Source organism: Rana temporaria, chromosome 2 (genome assembly GCF_905171775.1).
Source record: "Rana temporaria chromosome 2, aRanTem1.1, whole genome shotgun sequence".
NCBI classification, from domain to species: Eukaryota; Metazoa; Chordata; class Amphibia; order Anura; family Ranidae; genus Rana; species Rana temporaria.
The window spans coordinates 117209244-117227330 of record NC_053490.1 but is presented as its reverse complement, the minus strand read 5'-3'; the positions used below and the strand labels follow the sequence as shown (position 1 = coordinate 117227330).

General features: G+C 41.5%; 1 protein-coding gene across 1 annotated transcript in view; it reads left to right on the top strand.

Annotated features, from left to right (window-relative positions):
• Positions 1-18087, top strand: part of SLC4A8 (solute carrier family 4 member 8) — a 200458-nt gene that overhangs the window by 164690 nt on the left and 17681 nt on the right. The window contains exons 19-21 of the mRNA XM_040340821.1: positions 3866-4117; positions 8200-8268; positions 16054-16227. Of these exons, the coding sequence (XP_040196755.1) occupies positions 3866-4117; positions 8200-8268; positions 16054-16227 (495 nt within the window). The remainder of the gene's footprint in view (positions 1-3865; positions 4118-8199; positions 8269-16053; positions 16228-18087) is intronic.

The following is an 18087-nucleotide window of genomic DNA, read 5'->3' as shown; positions in this document are numbered from 1 at the left end:
CATGGTAAAAAGTAGCACTTTTATTATTTACCACTATTTTAAATGTAAGTTGCACCTACAAAAATAAGCACAATACCTCTACTGAATAAGTGACAAATGTTTTATTTTTTTAATTAAATAATATTGGTTGTCTACATCGTTTACCTTTCTCTTCATTTATACTGACTAAATTAGAGGTACTTAAACGTGTTAACATTGGTACACTTTTACAGGAACTTCATATTTATTGCTGTATGTCAGACAACCTCTTTCGTTAGTAGTTAAAGGATAAGTTCACTTTAAAAAAAAAAATACATTAATCTCCCCCCCCCCCCCCTTTTTTTTAGGTTAAAAAAAATGTGCATGTATAATTTTTTCTTAGGAGCCTTCAGAGCATTGCACCTGCGATCGGCACTTACCTGCAGACTGTCAGTACAGCTATCCACCCATATCTCCAGTATGGGCAGATAGTTACTGAAGTCCAGGAAAAATTGGTGGGCTGTGAGAGCACTCACCAGTGCACTCATAGTTCGTTGAGACCTACAGTAATTGTAGTTTATTCATTCACGGATCTGTGTAAATGAATGATTACATGGCCGTGTGGCCAGAGTCTTGCACATCTGGGCTATTTTCAAATTGCAACAGCGGGTGCTGGGAGAGGATCTCTGCCGTTGTCCCAATAGGGTATTGAGGGGGGTGTTGTGCTATATTAACAAGTTACAAGTTGGTAGCATGTTACTAAAAGTGAACCTTTTTAGGTATCCTTTAAGGCTGTGAATAAAGTTTAGGAGGGTTGTATTTTTTACGTCAAGCTGACATAAATAATACAGGGACATTACTTCAAATTAGGAAAGTTCAAAACTAACCTTAGAACCGAAAGAGTAGTTACAAACACACTTCCAGCAAAGATAATGAACCAGGCAACAGTAAGGTTTGGTTCACATATATGTGAATCGGATGTATTTTGAACCACATCAAATTCGCATATCATGTAAACTAGACCGACTTTCAATGAAGCCGGTTCACATATATGCGGAACGGCTGCGGTCCAAATTCTAAAAAGGTCCTGTGCGTTTTTCAGTCCGGTTCAGGTGCGACTTCAGTGTCAAATTCACACCTGAACCACTGAATGGAAACCGCACTGGACTATGCACCAAAGATGGACCCACACATATGTGAACACAGCCTAAAGCCCCGTACACACGACCAGTTTTACTGCCAGGAAAACTGCCCAGAGCCTTTGGCCGGGAAAACAGGACATGTGCATGCTTCCTAGCAGTTTTTCCATCAGGAAAATAGATGGGAATCCCGACGGGAAAATAGAGAACCTGCTCTCTATTTTCCCGTTGGGATTCCCGGCGGCTTTTTTGCCGCCAGTTTTACTAATACTAATAATAATATAGCAAAAACTGCGAAGCAGTGCCCACGGAGCATACACACGGCCGGGATTCCCGGCCAAAGCTCCATGGCAGTTTTCCTGCCGGGTTCTCGGCTTTCCCCTCGGTTTTCATGGCGGAATTTTTACCGCCGTGAAAATCGAGCGTGTGTACAGGGATTTAGACTTATGTTGGAAAGGGACTGCTTCCAGCTGGCCAGCTCAGTAAGCCTAATGTCCTTGGCTTGCCAGTTTCTTCTCATAGTCCATTCAGTAGCCATGAACTTATAACAGAATTCATTGTCCTCCAGACCATGCTAAATAAATGAATAGCTGTGATCAGTGTCTGACAAGATGTTGTTCAAAGCTGTTATTAAAAATATGACTCTGGGGTTGATTAAAACTGGAAAGTTTCAAATACTGGTGCAGCTGTGTATGGTACCCAATCAACTTTTAACTTCGGCTTGTTCAATAAAGCTTTGTGTCCTCCGTTTCTTTCTTCATCTCAAAAATAAAACATCTGGTTTGTTTTCACCTCCAATATTAAACCAAAACCCCTTTTAACAGAGCTGTAAAAAACGAGAAAATTTAATGTATAAATAATTATAAAAACAGAAGTAAGGCCTCATTCACACAGAGGGCGTATTCCTGCGCCTGGGAGTCACAGGTGTTTGCGTATAGTCATGGTCATCAGTCTGTACAAACCAATGAAAGCCCCTGTAGCTGTACGCATATAACCCCACATCCTAGATGCAAACTGGGCCACTCCTACATCCCTGAAGACATGTAACTGCCCAAATGTGCGGCTTCATTTGTACAGACGCGGTGTCTGTCAGCCTGTGGTTGTTTGGGAAAGGTTACCGGCCAGAGCTGTACACAAACACCTGTGACTCTTGCACTTTACTTGACACTGTATGGCCCTTTGTTGCCAAGTGAATGAGTCTTTAAAACCCCCAACACACACATGTGTAACATACGCATATGCACTACAAACATAGTGGGGATGCACACTATGGGGTTGATTTACTAAAACTGAAAGTGCAAAATCTGATGTAGCTCTACATAGAAACCACTCTGCTTCCAGGTTCTATTGCCAAAGCTTAATTGTACAAGCTGAAATTAGAAGCTGATTGGCTGCCATGCACAGCTACACCAGATTTTGCACTCTCCAGTTTTAGTAAATTAACCCCTGTGTGTGTTGGTGCAGTGTACCAACACACTGAGCCCATTCACTTTTGTGGGCATGTATTACCGTGCACATAGCTCAAGAGCGCTGGTTTGTGTTGTACACAAGTGCTGCAGAACATTGTTAATTGTAAGATTCCATTGCTGTGTTTGATTTTATTCCTTTTTTGAAACGTATTTAAAAATAAGTTAAACTCTTGGTGCAGGAGCACATTGCCACACACTGCTGAGTATTGTAACGTGATGCATTGCAATATTATGTATGCCTGCATCATTTTTTTGCAATGCACATGGCATTGCAGATCGGCTGTTACCACAACACATGTGAAACCAACTTCCAGATATTTAACATAAAATGGTTCTAAAGCGTTATGGTTTTTCACCTTCATGCTCCTTATGCATGAAGGTGAAAAACCTTCTGTGCTGCAGCTCCCCCCCCCCCCCATTTTTATTTTACCTCCGCCTGATCCGATCCAGCGACGTGTATGAGAGCAGCGGCTCCAGCTGTTGTCTCCCGCCTAAATGGCCAGATTGACAGCAGCGGGAGCCATTGGCTCTCAAATGCTGTGACACAGGAGTGAAGTGTGAGGCTTGGGAGCGAGCTTACACTGGTTACCCCATTGAAAGCCACTTTCCCGCTGAAGAGGAGGGGCCTAGAGCTCTGGCGTGGGTAACAGAAGAAGGGGATTGGGGCTGCTCTGTGCAAAACCATTGCACAGAGCAGGTAAGTATAACATGTTTGTTAATTTCAAAAAAGAAATTGAGGCTTTAATGTCACTTAAGTTGCTTCTTTATGGTATCCCATACCTTGACTTTTAACCATTTTGCAAAAAAAAGGCACAATTCAAAATTAAAAACTATTATTTATTAACTCTAAGCGTTTTAACAGGAATTTTTCATGTTATGTTGTTTTTTGTGAGCATTCATTTTAAAGAAAATGCTCAATGTGGCCTACAAAATTAGTAGCACCATCTTTTTATTCTACTGGTCATGTGCTTCCAGAAAATGTATGGTTTAGGGAGTCTTTTACAAACTCTAAAGGCTGTGAGTGAAAAAAGAGAAAATTGGAAAAATGGTCTGCTCACCTGAGTTTAAAAGTGAAGAGCAGCACCTGGTAGCGAATGGGTTAAATGTGTTTGGGACCAATGTAGAGCTATAATCGGGCAAAAAGCTTAAAAAAATAGAGACAGATTTGATGTACCACATGCTCTTTTTCTGCCAACGTTTTTCTATGTTTCTGTGTTCTGATTCTATGTTTTAACTTCTCCAGTTTCCATTGTCTGAACTAATGTATGGTAAATGTTTTCATTTCTTTCTCTTTGGCAGAAAGGATGTGGTTACCATCTAGACCTGCTGATGGTGGGGCTGATGCTGGGAATCTGCTCTATCATGGGGCTGCCGTGGTTTGTTGCTGCTACTGTGCTGTCCATCACCCATGTAAATAGTCTTAAACTGGAGTCAGAGTGTTCTGCTCCAGGAGAGCAGCCCAAGTTCCTTGGGATCAGGGAGCAGAGAGTGACCGGACTGATGATCTTTGTGCTTATGGGTTGCTCTGTCTTTATGACAGGAGTACTAAAGGTGAGAAACACCATCTTCAAATCAGAATGATTAGTCAAAAGTGTTGAGTTTACTGAATGAGTTATGTTTTGTCTTTTTACTGCAATTGGCAGACGCTCATAAAAATGCAGGGTTTGATTTCCTTTTAGACCCCTACTTCCCTATGTAAAAACACTTTTTGAGAGAAAGTCCGATTTTTTTCAGTGGGCCGTCATCTTCGAATAAACACCATAAATGTAAAAATTGCCTCCTGCTGACTAGACCTCATGGAATGATGAGTATTTCAAATCCTGAGAAAAGTTGCTGCAGCACCATGCTTGAGCATCCTCTTAGTGACACTTGGAATCTCTACATACCCCAGAATGTCTGGAGGAGGATGATTTAGCCCTTACCTAGGTACCAAAGTCAGAAGCTGGCCACGGGAAAGACAAGTCCAATTTCTCTTCCCCCACACTTTTTTTCTTGAATTTTTATGTTGCTTCTCATGAGGAGTTGGCCCTAACCCCATGGCACCCACTGTACACATAGAAGACCCACTTCAGTGAGGCTGCATATATGTTGTGGCCACAATTGTGTACATGTGTTTGCGCTGGGAGCCCGCGCTCCCCTAGCAGAGCTTGAGCTCTCACCGAGCGCCCTAGGTCTAGTACTAACGATTGGTAACCAGAAGGTCCAATTCTCAATCACCTGATAGTTGTGATTGGCTATCCCAGTGATCGGTGTGTTTTCTCCTCTTAAAAGGAAAGAAAGATACACTGCATCTATTTTTCTGTGCTAGAGGGGAAAAATGTACACACACAAAAGTGTGGGAGAGGAGATTGGGACTTTAGATGAAGCAAGTAGGTGTATAAAGTTCAATTTAATTTATAAAAGTTAACATAAAAATGCATAATCATGAGTTTACATCCAATACAATTATAATAACTGGTACAATTCATAAAAATGTATATCCATACATACAATATACTGTAGGCAAGTTGCCACATGATTATAAATGGTTAATATCAAAAATGAATACATACTAACAGATATTAAGTGAATCATAGGAACACGCCATTAAATGGCTCTATGCATTTCATGGATTTATCCACTCTTCAGGAGCATGCGCGTGAGTTCAATAAAAAATATCATAGGAGTTCCTGTATGGTCTGATCCTACCCAAGGAAAAAATAAATCATTAAAAATATAAATATAAAATAAGGTCAAACCAAATAAACGGCCAAACGGGATACAAAACCCCACTCCCTTCCATACTTACAAAGTTGAGTATATAATTGCTATTTGGACTGAAAGTGTGGCACTGTAAAGCAGGGATCCCCAAAGGGGGGGCATCTCCAACGGAAGCTGAGGTGGTGCGAGTGGCCTGTGATTCAATTGATATCTGTTTAGTATGTATACATTTTTGATATTAACCGTTTATAATCATGTGGCAACCTGCCTATATTGTATGTATGGATATACATTTTTATGAATTGTACCAGTTATTATAATTTTATTTGATATACACTCATGATTATGAGTTTGTATGTTAACTTTTATATATTAAATTAAACTTTATAGATGGGGATGGAGGCAATTGACCTTACCAGGTCACCGCCTCATAAAGTCCCAACGGTTCTCTTTCTTCTTAAAACAAAAATGTGTGTGTGTGTGTGTGTGTGTTTATTAATAATAGATATTATTAAAGGGCTTGTAAAGGTAAAAGTTTTTTTACCTTAATGCATCCTATGCATTAAGGGCTTTTTCACACGGAGCGGATCCGTATTGATCCGCCACGCGTGTATCCGTCGGCTCAGCGGGGATCATCCGTAAATCCCCGCTGAGCTGTCGGCGGACATGGCGGTCCCCGCACACTGTGCAGAGACCGCCCTGTCTTTCCTCCGCTCTCCCCTATGGGGAATCGGATGAATACGGACCGTGTGTCCGTATTTATCCGATCCGTTCCGCCAGACGGAAGAAAAATAGGGTTTTCTGTCGTCTGAAAAAGCAGATCTTCTGCGGAGGCGGATGTTTGCGGACGTTAGCGGATGCATCATCCGCTAACGTCTGCAATCCCATAGGGAAGCATTACAAGTCCGTTTACGGACTTGTAAAAAACGGACCGTTTGTCCGCCCGTGTGAAAGGGCCCTTAGGTAAAAAAACATCTGACAGCGAAGCCACCCCCCCCCCGAGCCCCCGTTTTACTTACCTCACCGTTCGAAAGTCCCGGGCGCGTGCTTGTCATCTTGTTCGGTTCCCAGCCTGGCCGTTGATTGGCTAGGCTGGGCAGATTGATAGCAGCGCAGCCATTGGCTGTCGCTGCTGTCAATCACAGCAGATGACGCGGGGGGCGGGGCTGAGTGATACAGTCGGCGGCTATGCCCGCCGCTGTACCACGGGAGCGCGCTCGCAAAAGCTTTCCACCATGCGAGGGAGCTCGCATGAACATGGAAAGCTTTTGCGAGGAGGACCTGAGACAGCCGCCGAGGGACACCAAAAGACAGGATTCGGGGCCACTCCGTGCAAAACGAACTGCACAGCGGAGGTAAGTATAACATGTTTGTTATTTATTTATTTTTTTTTATTCTGCCTTTAGTGTTCCTTTAAGTGCCGGTTCACACTACCGCAACTTGGGATCCGACTTGTGTCGCCCCAATTCGGGTGACATAAGAAATTACATGTTGGTCAATGAGAGCTGTCCTAATTTACACTACTGAAGTCGTTCCAACTTCAGAAAAGGTTCCTGTACTACTTCAAGGCGACTTCTAGGCGACTTGTACCCATTGATTTCAATGGAAGTGGCCTCCAAGTCGGATCCCCTGTCTTAACTGAAGCAACTTTCCAGGAAGTGAAAATAGTTTTCTAAGGAAAACCCCTTCCTCCCACAGAGCAGATTATTATGTGATTGGCCATTGGCAAAGTCGCCTGTCCTGGAGGCGACTTGAAGTCGCGTTGTAAGTTGCTCCAAGTAGCGCTGAAGTCGTCTCCAAGTTGCTTTGTAAAGTCGCGCTGGAAGTCGTGTTGCCCCAATGTGAACTGGCACTAAGGCTTGGTTCCGTGTGAACTAGTATGACAGCTTGCTTTACAGCCAGGTGGCCACTGCGCATTCAAAAAGAAAGTGCAGACCCTATTGCAGGTTAATCCTTTTATTAAAAACAAATAAAATAATTTAAAATTATTGCACTCACATGTGCGAGATATACTGTATACAGGCACTTCAATGACACAACACGGAGCTCCAGCTATCCCAATGTTATGACACTCCAGAGCAGGTGTATTGGTGGATGGACTGAGCAGCACATGTCAGTTCCCACTGTAGATTGTACAGCACTGGGGAGAAGGATAGAGCGCAGCCCCCACTGTTGTCTAGCTGGAGGGGAAGAGCCCACGGTCTGTTTGGTAGTCCTGAGAGCAGTTGCAGGCACAAGCAGCCCGGCTGCAATGCCAAGCCATTGCTGCCAATAAGGAGACTGGAGCCGGCGTTTACTAAGGGTATGGGGAGTACCGGCTATCAAGCTGGCTTATGTGAGGTTGTTATTACAACGTGTTTCAGAGGTTTGTTCAACTTTTGTCAGGCCAATGGCCATAAACTTGACAAAGGAAGGACATGCCCCTGAAACACACACGAGTGCAATATTTTTTAATTATTTTATTTGTTTTTAATTAAAAGAATTAACCTGTGCTAGGGTCTTCGCTTCCTTTCTCTAGTTGCTCTTTTTCAGTATTTCCTTTCCTATGGAACTTCTGAAATCTGCAATATTTCTTGGCTGCTTTTTTCCTCATGGTCTGAGTATATTTTATGTAGACAATCTGGACTGTGTGCAAGCCTTTGACAGTTTTCCCAACCCCGGCCCTATCTGCCTGGAGTTTTCATGCTCTCCATGTGTCTGCGTGGGTTTCTTCCAAGTACTCCGGTTTCCTCCCACACTCCAAAGACATGTTAATCGGTGCTTTTCTAAACTGACCCTAGTATGTATGAATGTGATTTAGGGACCTTAGATTGTAAGCTCTTTGAGGACAGGGACTGATGTGTATGTACTGTATAATATAAGTAAAGCGCTGCGTAAATTGCCAGTGCTATATAAGTACCTGTAATAATAAATGTTATGTTATTGTCTTACAGTTTATTCCAATGCCTGTATTGTATGGAGTGTTTCTCTATATGGGAGTGTCTTCACTGAGAGGAATTCAGGTAAGAACATCACTAATGACTATAACCAGATGTTTGTTTTTTACTGCTTCTAAAGTTAAAGTGGTTGTAAACCCTCAAGGTTTTTCACCTTAATGCATTCTATGCATTAGTGCCGGTTCACGCTAGCGCGCTCTGTGAATTGCACTGCAGTGCAAATCACACGAGATGTCAGTGTGATGTGATTTCAGCTATACAGACAGTATGACTGATATCGCATTGCGTTCGGACCAGACTCGCACAGGACCCTTTTTTTTTGGTCCGCACCAGAATCGGATCACATGGGTGTTCTCACGTCCGAACTGTTGGAATGCAAGCTGAAATGTATGCAAGCTGAAATAGTGTCATTAACAATGTATTGACACTCCTGGCAGTTTGCATATGTCAGTGTAAACTGCTGTGCGAATTTGGTGCGATGCGGGAACCTGCAGTGGATTTGCAGAGTTCCTGCATCGCACAAGTGTGAACTGGGGCTTAAGGTGAAAAACCTGTAGTGTAGCAGCCCCCCAGCTCGAAGGAAGAGGGTCCTCCCTCGAAACGCGTTTGCCGTTTGCAATGCCATTGGGTCCCTTTCAACACCCGATTTAGGTTGCAGGTGTCTAGAGACATGGTTCCATTTGCTGATGTACTGACAAACGCTTTTAAACACATTTGTTTGTGAGTATGACTACTACTGTTAATTTTTTTAAATAAATGTTATCTTTGGCAATGCACATGGTCCGTGCACACTCTTTTCCCTTTTCTTTGTTTCCATTCTAAGGACACCCATTGTTCTGAGGAGGGCATGTTCAGTCTTTTTCAATACAATATTTTTCTCTATTGTATTTGCTTTGGAGCCTGCAAGACTGAATATGGTCTGAGCTGCCATCAACACCAACCTGACACTCTTTGCATCTGTTGTGTTCACATATCATTTCTGTGCTTGCATTAGCCACATACTGTATGTACAGAAGCATATAGGAGGCCCTAGTTCTGATTAGCAATACTAGTGTTTCAGGTGTAGGAGGATGCCATGCCCATTATCGCATTGAGATTTGAACGTGGGAAAACAGAATATAGGATGAATATAGGGAGAAGCTCAAACGTTGTCAAAAAACTAGGTGTAGCCACATTGTTTAAAGGGTGTAGTTAAACAAGTAAAGTAAAAAGGAGACTAACTAATGCATACAGTAAAAAAGATATTGAGAACTAAAGCAGGTCATAGATGATGCAATTTTCTTTTCTTGGGGGTGTAGGGACGATGTGCGGCCCTGAATGCACACTGGCTGTAAGCTGCATATGTACAAATGTAGGCTGCATATACATATCAGGACAAAATGAGTCGCCTGGAAAATATACAGACAATACAGTCGGTCAGATCTCTGGATAAGAGGAATACAGGTGGATTATTATTCCATGTAGGGTAAGAGAGGTGAGAAACTAGGTGACTCTGGATTTACGGTGAGCTAACATTGCTGTATCACATGCAAAGCAAGGTACGCTCTAGACTAGGTATACAAAAATTTATGCCCACTATATTCAGGTGATGAAGATTTTTGCAGAAACCTCACATAACTTCACGAAAACCCTGAAGTCAGCACATAATACATAAACCTAATGTGATGCAATCAGTCTTGATAATTAACCCAGTTTCTGGCAGCCCCTTTTTAATACACTTTGTCCTACCAGGCTGCATGCCAGCATAGATAAATTAAGAGTGTGCGGAATGCCAGTTGTCTAGAGGGGGAACTCTTTGTCCTCGTTGGGAGAAGGGAAGATTGTGTCTCTTCTATCACTGGAAGATTGGCAGGCTATTATTCCCTTTTGTGCTGTTAAATGCTCCCGGGTGCCCAAGTAATTGTTCTCTGCAAGTCTCCTGTGAAATACATTATATTCTACCTGTCTGTGACAGCTGCTGTGTACGTCCAGAGCTGCCAGGGCAACCAGCAAAAGGTGGTTGCTGACAATCAGTAGCAAATTGCTTTGGGATATAATGTGTATGTGTGTATGTATATGTATGTGTGTGTGTGTGTGTATATATGTGTGTGTGTGTGTGTGTGTGTGTGTGTGTGTGTGTGTGTGTGTGTGTGTGTGTGTGTGTGTGTGTGTGTGTGTGTGTGTGTGTGTGTGTGTGTGTGTGTGTGTGTGTGTGTATATATATATATATATATATATATATATATATATATATATATATATATATATATATATATATATATGTATATATATATATATATATATATATATATATATATATGTATATATATATATATATATATATATATATATGTATATATATATATGGCTTTTTTTTTTTCTCAGAGCATAGGTGCAGTAACTCAACCATGCCCTTCACACACACATACCTGCCAAATGTCATCAAATGGTAGCCCTTACCTCTGCATACAACCCCTCCCCCCACTGCCCTCATCCCCCCCCCTCCTTAATAGCTCCACCGACTGCCACATGTCTTATGTTTGATGCAATATAAGCTGAAGCACCCATCCGGCTGTAGTACCTCCCAGCATACTATACTATACTACAGTCACTTTCAAATGAGATCATGCAGTAGGAGCATCAACAACTGGTCACCACTGAAAAAAGGGGGACCACAGAGGGTGCAGCCTACCATGCGCCCTCTCCCGCCCATGACTGCACTGAACCCTGGGCACCTGTTCTGTATCGCCCTTGTGCCTGTCCGGCACTCAGTGGGATCTGCTCAGGAGATCTGACCTGTGAGAGCTACTGGGAGATAAGCTATCACTTGTAAACGCAGAAGCCGGACTTCTGTGTTACTAAGTGATGGTGGGTGATTTCCCAGTTCGAAGATCTATTAGAAATGCATGGTTCCTCCCTATACATACACTGAGAGTTCACGTTCCCTAAGTTTTTTTTTTTATTATTATTATTTGTTTTGGTATTTCTTTTTCTCAGTATTATACCTGTAAGTTGAAGGCATTTAAAAGTTGGCATAACGAAATTCACAAGTCACTAAAAGGTTCAACATATCAAAAATTGGGAGAGAAAAAAAGAATTGGTCAAAAAGGAATACGGATAAATATGACTGCAATTTATTAATTATCCACATAAAAACACATTAATAACACAAAAAGTGCCAGTATCTCCACAGCACTAGTAAAATTAGACGTTAGTCTAAACAAGGACAAGTGGCCACCACAACCATACACACAGCTTACATACACCTGCAGGAATCAAAGAACTGGGGCATGATAAAGAATATATAGATCACAGGGCTAGATTGAGGATAGTATAGCCGCAAAAAAATCTGTGAAGCTGGATACAGTTCCAATCAATTCTATCACCAGTTCATAGGGGACAAATTCCACATGGAGATGAAGTAGAACTACAATTCAATGGTAGACAGCAGCAAGTAAGTCATTGGAAACACTGCTAGTTTGGCAATGATAGGTGTGATTACCATATAATGGGATCTGTTTGAACCAAGCAAGGATTGCTGTAGAGGCTGCAATCAGCAAGATGTACCATACTTCGGTACAGCTGAAAAACAAGATCACAATATCAAAGACTACTTATTGCTTAGATCTTACCACCCTTGGAAAGTAGTCAGTATCTGTAGATTTCAGAGATTCCTCTGGTTACAGAGGCCGGCGTTTTTTTGCAGATTCCTCCAGTGGTAGGGTAGGAAGTGCGCCCTCAAATCAGGTCCTCTGCATACCAAGGCCAGACCATTCAGTTCCAGGGTGAATAGATGCCTTTGTAATGTCTTTGAATGCCAGTAGATGGCAGTGTAGATAGGCAATAAGAAGTCAGCATGCAGTTTTAAATACTTGCTGTATGTCTCAAAGTGATGTCCGTGCAGTGATGTATGCTGCAGTAAAAATAGATTCTCAAGTTGGGAGAGAAGGCCCCCAGTAAAGATATAATCAGGTGGCTGTAGTGGTGGTCAGTCCTGCTTCATCGCTGATAAGCGTGATGCTTACATGTTTCGATCCTAACAGATCTTCATCGGAGCATAGATGTGTGTTCAAGATCTCCCATTAAATAGCCCAGGGTCATTAGTAATTGTTTGATTTCAGCTGGGTTAATTAGAAATCAGATACATCCAACACAGTGACATTCAAGACAAACAGACTAACTAGTGGAGTGATATGGTAGCTTTTGCCGGAATTTTTTAAATACCCAAGTAAAAAGTAAAAAATAAGAAGTAGTGAATATAAAGAATTATTATCTTATCACATTAGAAATAAAGATCGTATAGCAGGATGTATCCTGTTAATAGGGAAGATGACACTGGTTTGAGGAAAAATGGTATAGGTAAATCTATAAGGTATATATCAACCAATGAGGTTATTAACCATTTACGTCGCAAAGGGATATTTTACATAGATTTCCATTCCTCACTCAGTGCCATATCTTCCTAGATCGCCCTTTATGGGTCACAGGTATTACTATGGTTGTTGAAATACCCTCTATGTCCAGCTTAAATTACCTAGGGTACATGACCTATGCTGCCATATTGAATAGAATACTACTGTGGATCATCCTATCCTTTTTAAGTTTAGCTGATCTTTTGCCTATATATACCCCCCCTTTTAATGGGATGACTCTTAAAAAAAATGTTCAATCTAAGTATTTTGTATGTTTTCATGAAAAAGGCATCCATTACTGGCAATTTGTTATTCCATTATAGCTAAACTCCCTGTCCCATTTCACCCCACAATACTCCATCTCCTCTCCCTTTCGAAGATCTATTAGAAATGCATGGTTCCTCCCTATACATACACTGAGAGTTCACGTTCCCTAAGGTTTTTTTTTTATTATTATTATTTGTTTTGGTATTTCTTTTTCTCAGTATTATACCTGTAAGTTGAAGGCATTTAAAAGTTGGCATAACGAAATTCACAAGTCACTAAAAGGTTCAAGCTTCTCATATTTTCTTGGCAGCAAATACAAATGGGTGTCAAGTGTTGTCTCCAGAGGAAGAAACCAAGCACATCAAGGAGTTTATTACTCAATTCATTTCAGCTTAAGCAAAGAAAGGATATCTGACTTTAAATGCACATAGGCACAACAATACAATACATTGTATAAGTTGATTAACTGCCAGAAGTTGCTGCACTGTAGTGCGTCATGAGCTCCCAATGTCGCAGCGTTTGTCGTGCAAGTGTGAACCCGGTCTTAAACTTAGAAGCTGATTGGTTACTCTGCACAGCTGCACTGATTCTGTGTGCACCAGTTTTAGTAAATCTCCCCTGTAGTGTGAGAGGTAAAGAAAGGAAGAGAAGTCAAGGTTCAAAGGAGAAGGGTGGAGAGAGTAGGTAGGAAAAAAGGGGAGTTTAAGTTGGTGAGACTACGAGTCTCAGTCAAGCCACCACCATACATTAGTACAGTAGTTTTAAAAGCTATAGGGAGAGGAGGAGTTGCTATTATAATCTAACTACAGGGTCCATGCTTTAGGAAATTTAGCATAGGTGTCATTGAGAATAGCGGTTAGCTTCTCATGGACCATGACTCCAATCACCTTTGATTTCAGAAAATTTAATAAGGGTTGCCTCCATGCCTGCCCAGCCCTTTAAAGCTATTTCCTGCATGGCCAGTTCAGCTGTTCTGATCACCCAGTGCCGGATTACCAAATACCAATAGAAAAAACTTAAAGTACATAAACCATAGACATTAGGTTCACTTTAAAGTTTGTCTCTTAAAAGTTCATCTTCTTTCAGTCATCAGTTTGTAAAACATTTTGATGCAACCTATGTACAGTACAGACCAAAAGTTTGGACACACCTTCTCATTCAAAGAGTTTTCTATATTTTCATGACTATGAAAATTGTAGATTGACACTGAAGCCTTCAAAACTATGAATTAACACATGTGGAATTATACATAACAAAAAAGTGTGAAACAACTGAAAATATATTTCATATTCTAGGTTCTTCAAAGTAGCCACCTTTTGCTTTGATTACTGCTTTGCACACTCTTGGCATTCTCTTGATGAGCTTCAAGAGGTAGTCACCTGGCGCAGCACCCCATCACTCTCCTTCTTGGTCAAATAGCCCTTACACAGCCTGGAGGTGTGTTTGGGGTCATTGTCCTATTGAAAAATAAATGATGGTCCAACTCAATGCAAACCGGATGTAATAGCATGCCGCTGCAAGATGCTGTGGTAGCCATACTGGTTCAGTATGACTTCAATTTTGAATAAATCCCCAACAGTTTCACCAGCAAAGCACCCCCACACCATCACACCTCCTCCTCCATGCTTCACGGTGGGAACCAGGCATGTAGAGTCCATCCGTTCACCTTTTCTGCATTGCACAAAGACACAGGGGTTGGAACCAAAGATCTCAAGTTTGGACTCATCAGACCAAAGCACAGATTTCCACTGGTCTAATGTCCATTCCTTGTGTTCTTTAGCCCAAAAAAGTCTCTTCTGCTTGTTGCCTTTCTTTAGCAGTGGTTTCCTAGCAGATATTCTACCATGAAGGTCTGATTAACACAGTCTCCTCTTAACAGTTCTAGAGATGTGTCTGCTGAAAAAGGTGGCTACTTTGAAGAACCTAGAATATGAAATATATTTTCAGTTGTTTCACACTTTTTTGTTATGTATAATTCCACATGTGTTAATTCATAGTTTTGATGCCTTCAGTGTGAATCTACAATTTTCATAGTCATGAAAATAAAGAAAACTCTTTGAATGAGAAGGTGTGTCCAAACTTTTGGTCTGTACTGTACTGTACGTGTAATGTAGAGTACTGATGGTCATCTCCATCTAGCGGCTGATGTGCACACCATTTTGTTCAGTGGTATCCCAGAGCATGCATGATCATCCTGCAGAAACCTGCGAGGGGGCCTCAAGGTTTCTACTACCCAATGGCCTCCACAGAGTTTAATTCAGCATTGTGGTAACTCGATTATCTGTTTTACACTGCAGTGTAACATCAGATAAACATAAAAAATTCAATCTTGCAGTTGGAGTACCTGTTCAGGATACTGGGGGGTACATGGGTGGTAGATGAGAGCTAGGATGGGTGTCTGTGCCAAGGTTCTCTAGTAGTACACATAGCTGGAAGGAGGTGTGGTAATGCCTCCTGTACTGTCACTCGTAACCTGTAGTGTCACCAGTACTGCATATGTTGTGCATCCATTACTTTTCAAGCCTTTTTAAATGGTGTGTTCACTTGTGAATTAGGAGTTATGTATTTGGATTTGACAGTAAACCGTTTTTTTTTTAATTCTTATTAATGTGTACTTCTCTCCAGCCTAGATGATGCTAATGCTCTTTCTTATCAATTGACAAATTCTGTTGGTAGAAAGTAATAAGAATTTCATTATATATTAAGGCAAAAAGCAATATACAAAGTGCAGTAAGCCAGGATAACTAGCGGTCATTATTATTCTTCTAATAAAATGTGAACTCTGTCTGCTAGGGGTTGCTACAATATGTACATAATGGTTGCCTTTTGCACAGCTCTATTTAGTATATGTGAGACCCATTTTTTGGGGGGGTTTTGAATGTACAATAGAATGGTTCACATTTCTATCATATTTTTTCCCCATTGGGGAGTTTATCTTTTATTTCCTGTCCCATTGACACAACAAAGTGAGAAAATAAATCTAAAGTAAATGACATTTGTGACCAAGTGTTAAAAGACTTTCTCTTTACTTCTTGCAACAACTCGGTTTTGGACTTTCCGTTCTGATGACAATGGTTACCAGAATAAACTTCAAACCCAAAAGAAGTTTTAGATATAATTTAACATAAAAATGTATTGTTTATGTACCACATTTTAACTGATAAGGACTTCTGTTTTTTTTTTTTTTTTGCAGTTCTTTGACCGGCTTCTTCTCTTCGCTATGCCAGCTAAACACCAGCCGGATTTTAGCTACCTGCGGCATGTGCCTCTGCGAAAAGTCCATCTTTTTACCATCATACAGCTGACTTGTCTGGTTTTACTTTGGGTTATTAAGGCATCTCCAGCTGCTATCGTTTTCCCAATGATGGTAAAAAAAATTAATATGTGTCTGCCATCTTTAATTGACCATTAAAGTTATTGTGTTCAAATCATTTAACATACTCCATCTTGTATTGCTTATGTCATCTCATCTCTGATCTTTTGTGTCTTGATGTCACTATCATAGGTTGCATATCTTCTTACATGTGCACTGTACCGAAAACATGCTGATGACTCTGGAAATCTGTTAACATGGGTTGTTGAGGTAGCAGAATATGCTAAATTGCCACTCAGGAGCTTATAACAGCTTGTGGTGGCATGGGATTAGGCTTTCATACTAGTATGGACACTGTGAACATGGCTTAAAGTGTAATTGTGGAGAGGTTATGGACACTTAATTATCTGATATTGCCCCCCTAAGCCTACAGTCTGAAGTCCCGAAGCGGATATCTTTTTACACCCACCGGAGTCTTGCTATTCACACAAATTTTTACCAGTAGACTCTGCTTATATCGTGAACTGCAAGATTTTGAAATTCATCAAGCTGTTTTGATGATGAATCTTAAAATCAACGGTGTTCTGTCAGATCAGCAAACCTGTGGGATCAGCAGGCTCCCCGCTGCTTTTAAAATTCAACATCAAAACAGTGTCACGGATTTCAAAATTCCGTATGTCACTATATAAGCTCAGTTTACTGGTAAAAATGCAAGACTTCGGTGGGTACAAAAAGATATCCGCTTGCCGCCTTCTGACTGTAGGCTAACTACAGGTGAGTACCGGTGTACCAAGATGACCACGATGGAACATGACTTCCGTTGCATTTTCTGATGGGTAGCGGCTTTCTGACAGAACACCGACACTGTGCAGCAATTCATCCCCAAAATTCACAGCAGTATCAATTAAAGCGGAGTTCCATCCAAAGGTGGAAATTCCGCTCATTTCTCTCCTCCCCTCCTCCGGCGCCTTTCATTTTGGCACCTGTCTTTGACTGGTGTCCTGTCCCCACTTCTGGGAGACCGGGCTGTGGCGCATTACGTCAGCAGCTCGGCTCCCTCCTCCTTCCCCCATCACTGGGCCAGTAGGAGAGCGCAGTGGTGCCTCGTGCATGGCACAGTAGGGACCCGATGTAAAGCCATAATGCTTCACTACCAGGTTCCCCCACCCGCAGTGGCGGCAGCAGCACCCGACAGCTGAAGGAAGTATCAGCTGTGGTGCCGACATTGCTGGACTCCAGGACAGGTAAGTGTCCTATTAAAAGTCAGCAGCTGAAGTATGTGTAGCTGCTGGCTTTTAATTTTTGTGGTGCCCCCCATAATAATATGGGAAGGGGGAGTGGCACTGCATTTTTGCTACTGCATAGTAGCACAGCGTTCAGAGCCTGTAAACTCTTTGAGAAGGTGTGAGTAGAGGTGATGGCCCTCTCCATCCTGCAAGTACGAATAGCCTTCCTTGTGCAGTAAGTGGCTCAGCTAGATTGGGTTGGATCTGGTCATATACAGCACATAGCTTTTGGGCAGCTGCAGGTGTGTGAATCTGAAAAGCTTTACTCACTGCTGTGTTGGGGTTTCCTCTTCTTAGGCCGAGTGATGTGTTGTACAGTCAGTATGTGTCAACCTGAATGATGGCAGTAAGGATGCCAGATGAAAGATTGTGAAGTATTTGCATGATTATATTCTTCACCTCTTTTTGAAGTTAAATATAGGTGTTACTATTACATTATAATGTGTACAGAGTTGGTGTAAAGCAGGTTTTTGTACACATGTCAGGTCTGTTTTTGGGATGTCAGAGTTTTTCTGTTTTTAGGAAGGGTTGAACTTGGTGATGATGCTTGGTTGATATGTATTAGTTTATCCCCAATATTTTATTATCTACTACTGCACCATTTAAAAGTATAGCTGATCAACAAAAA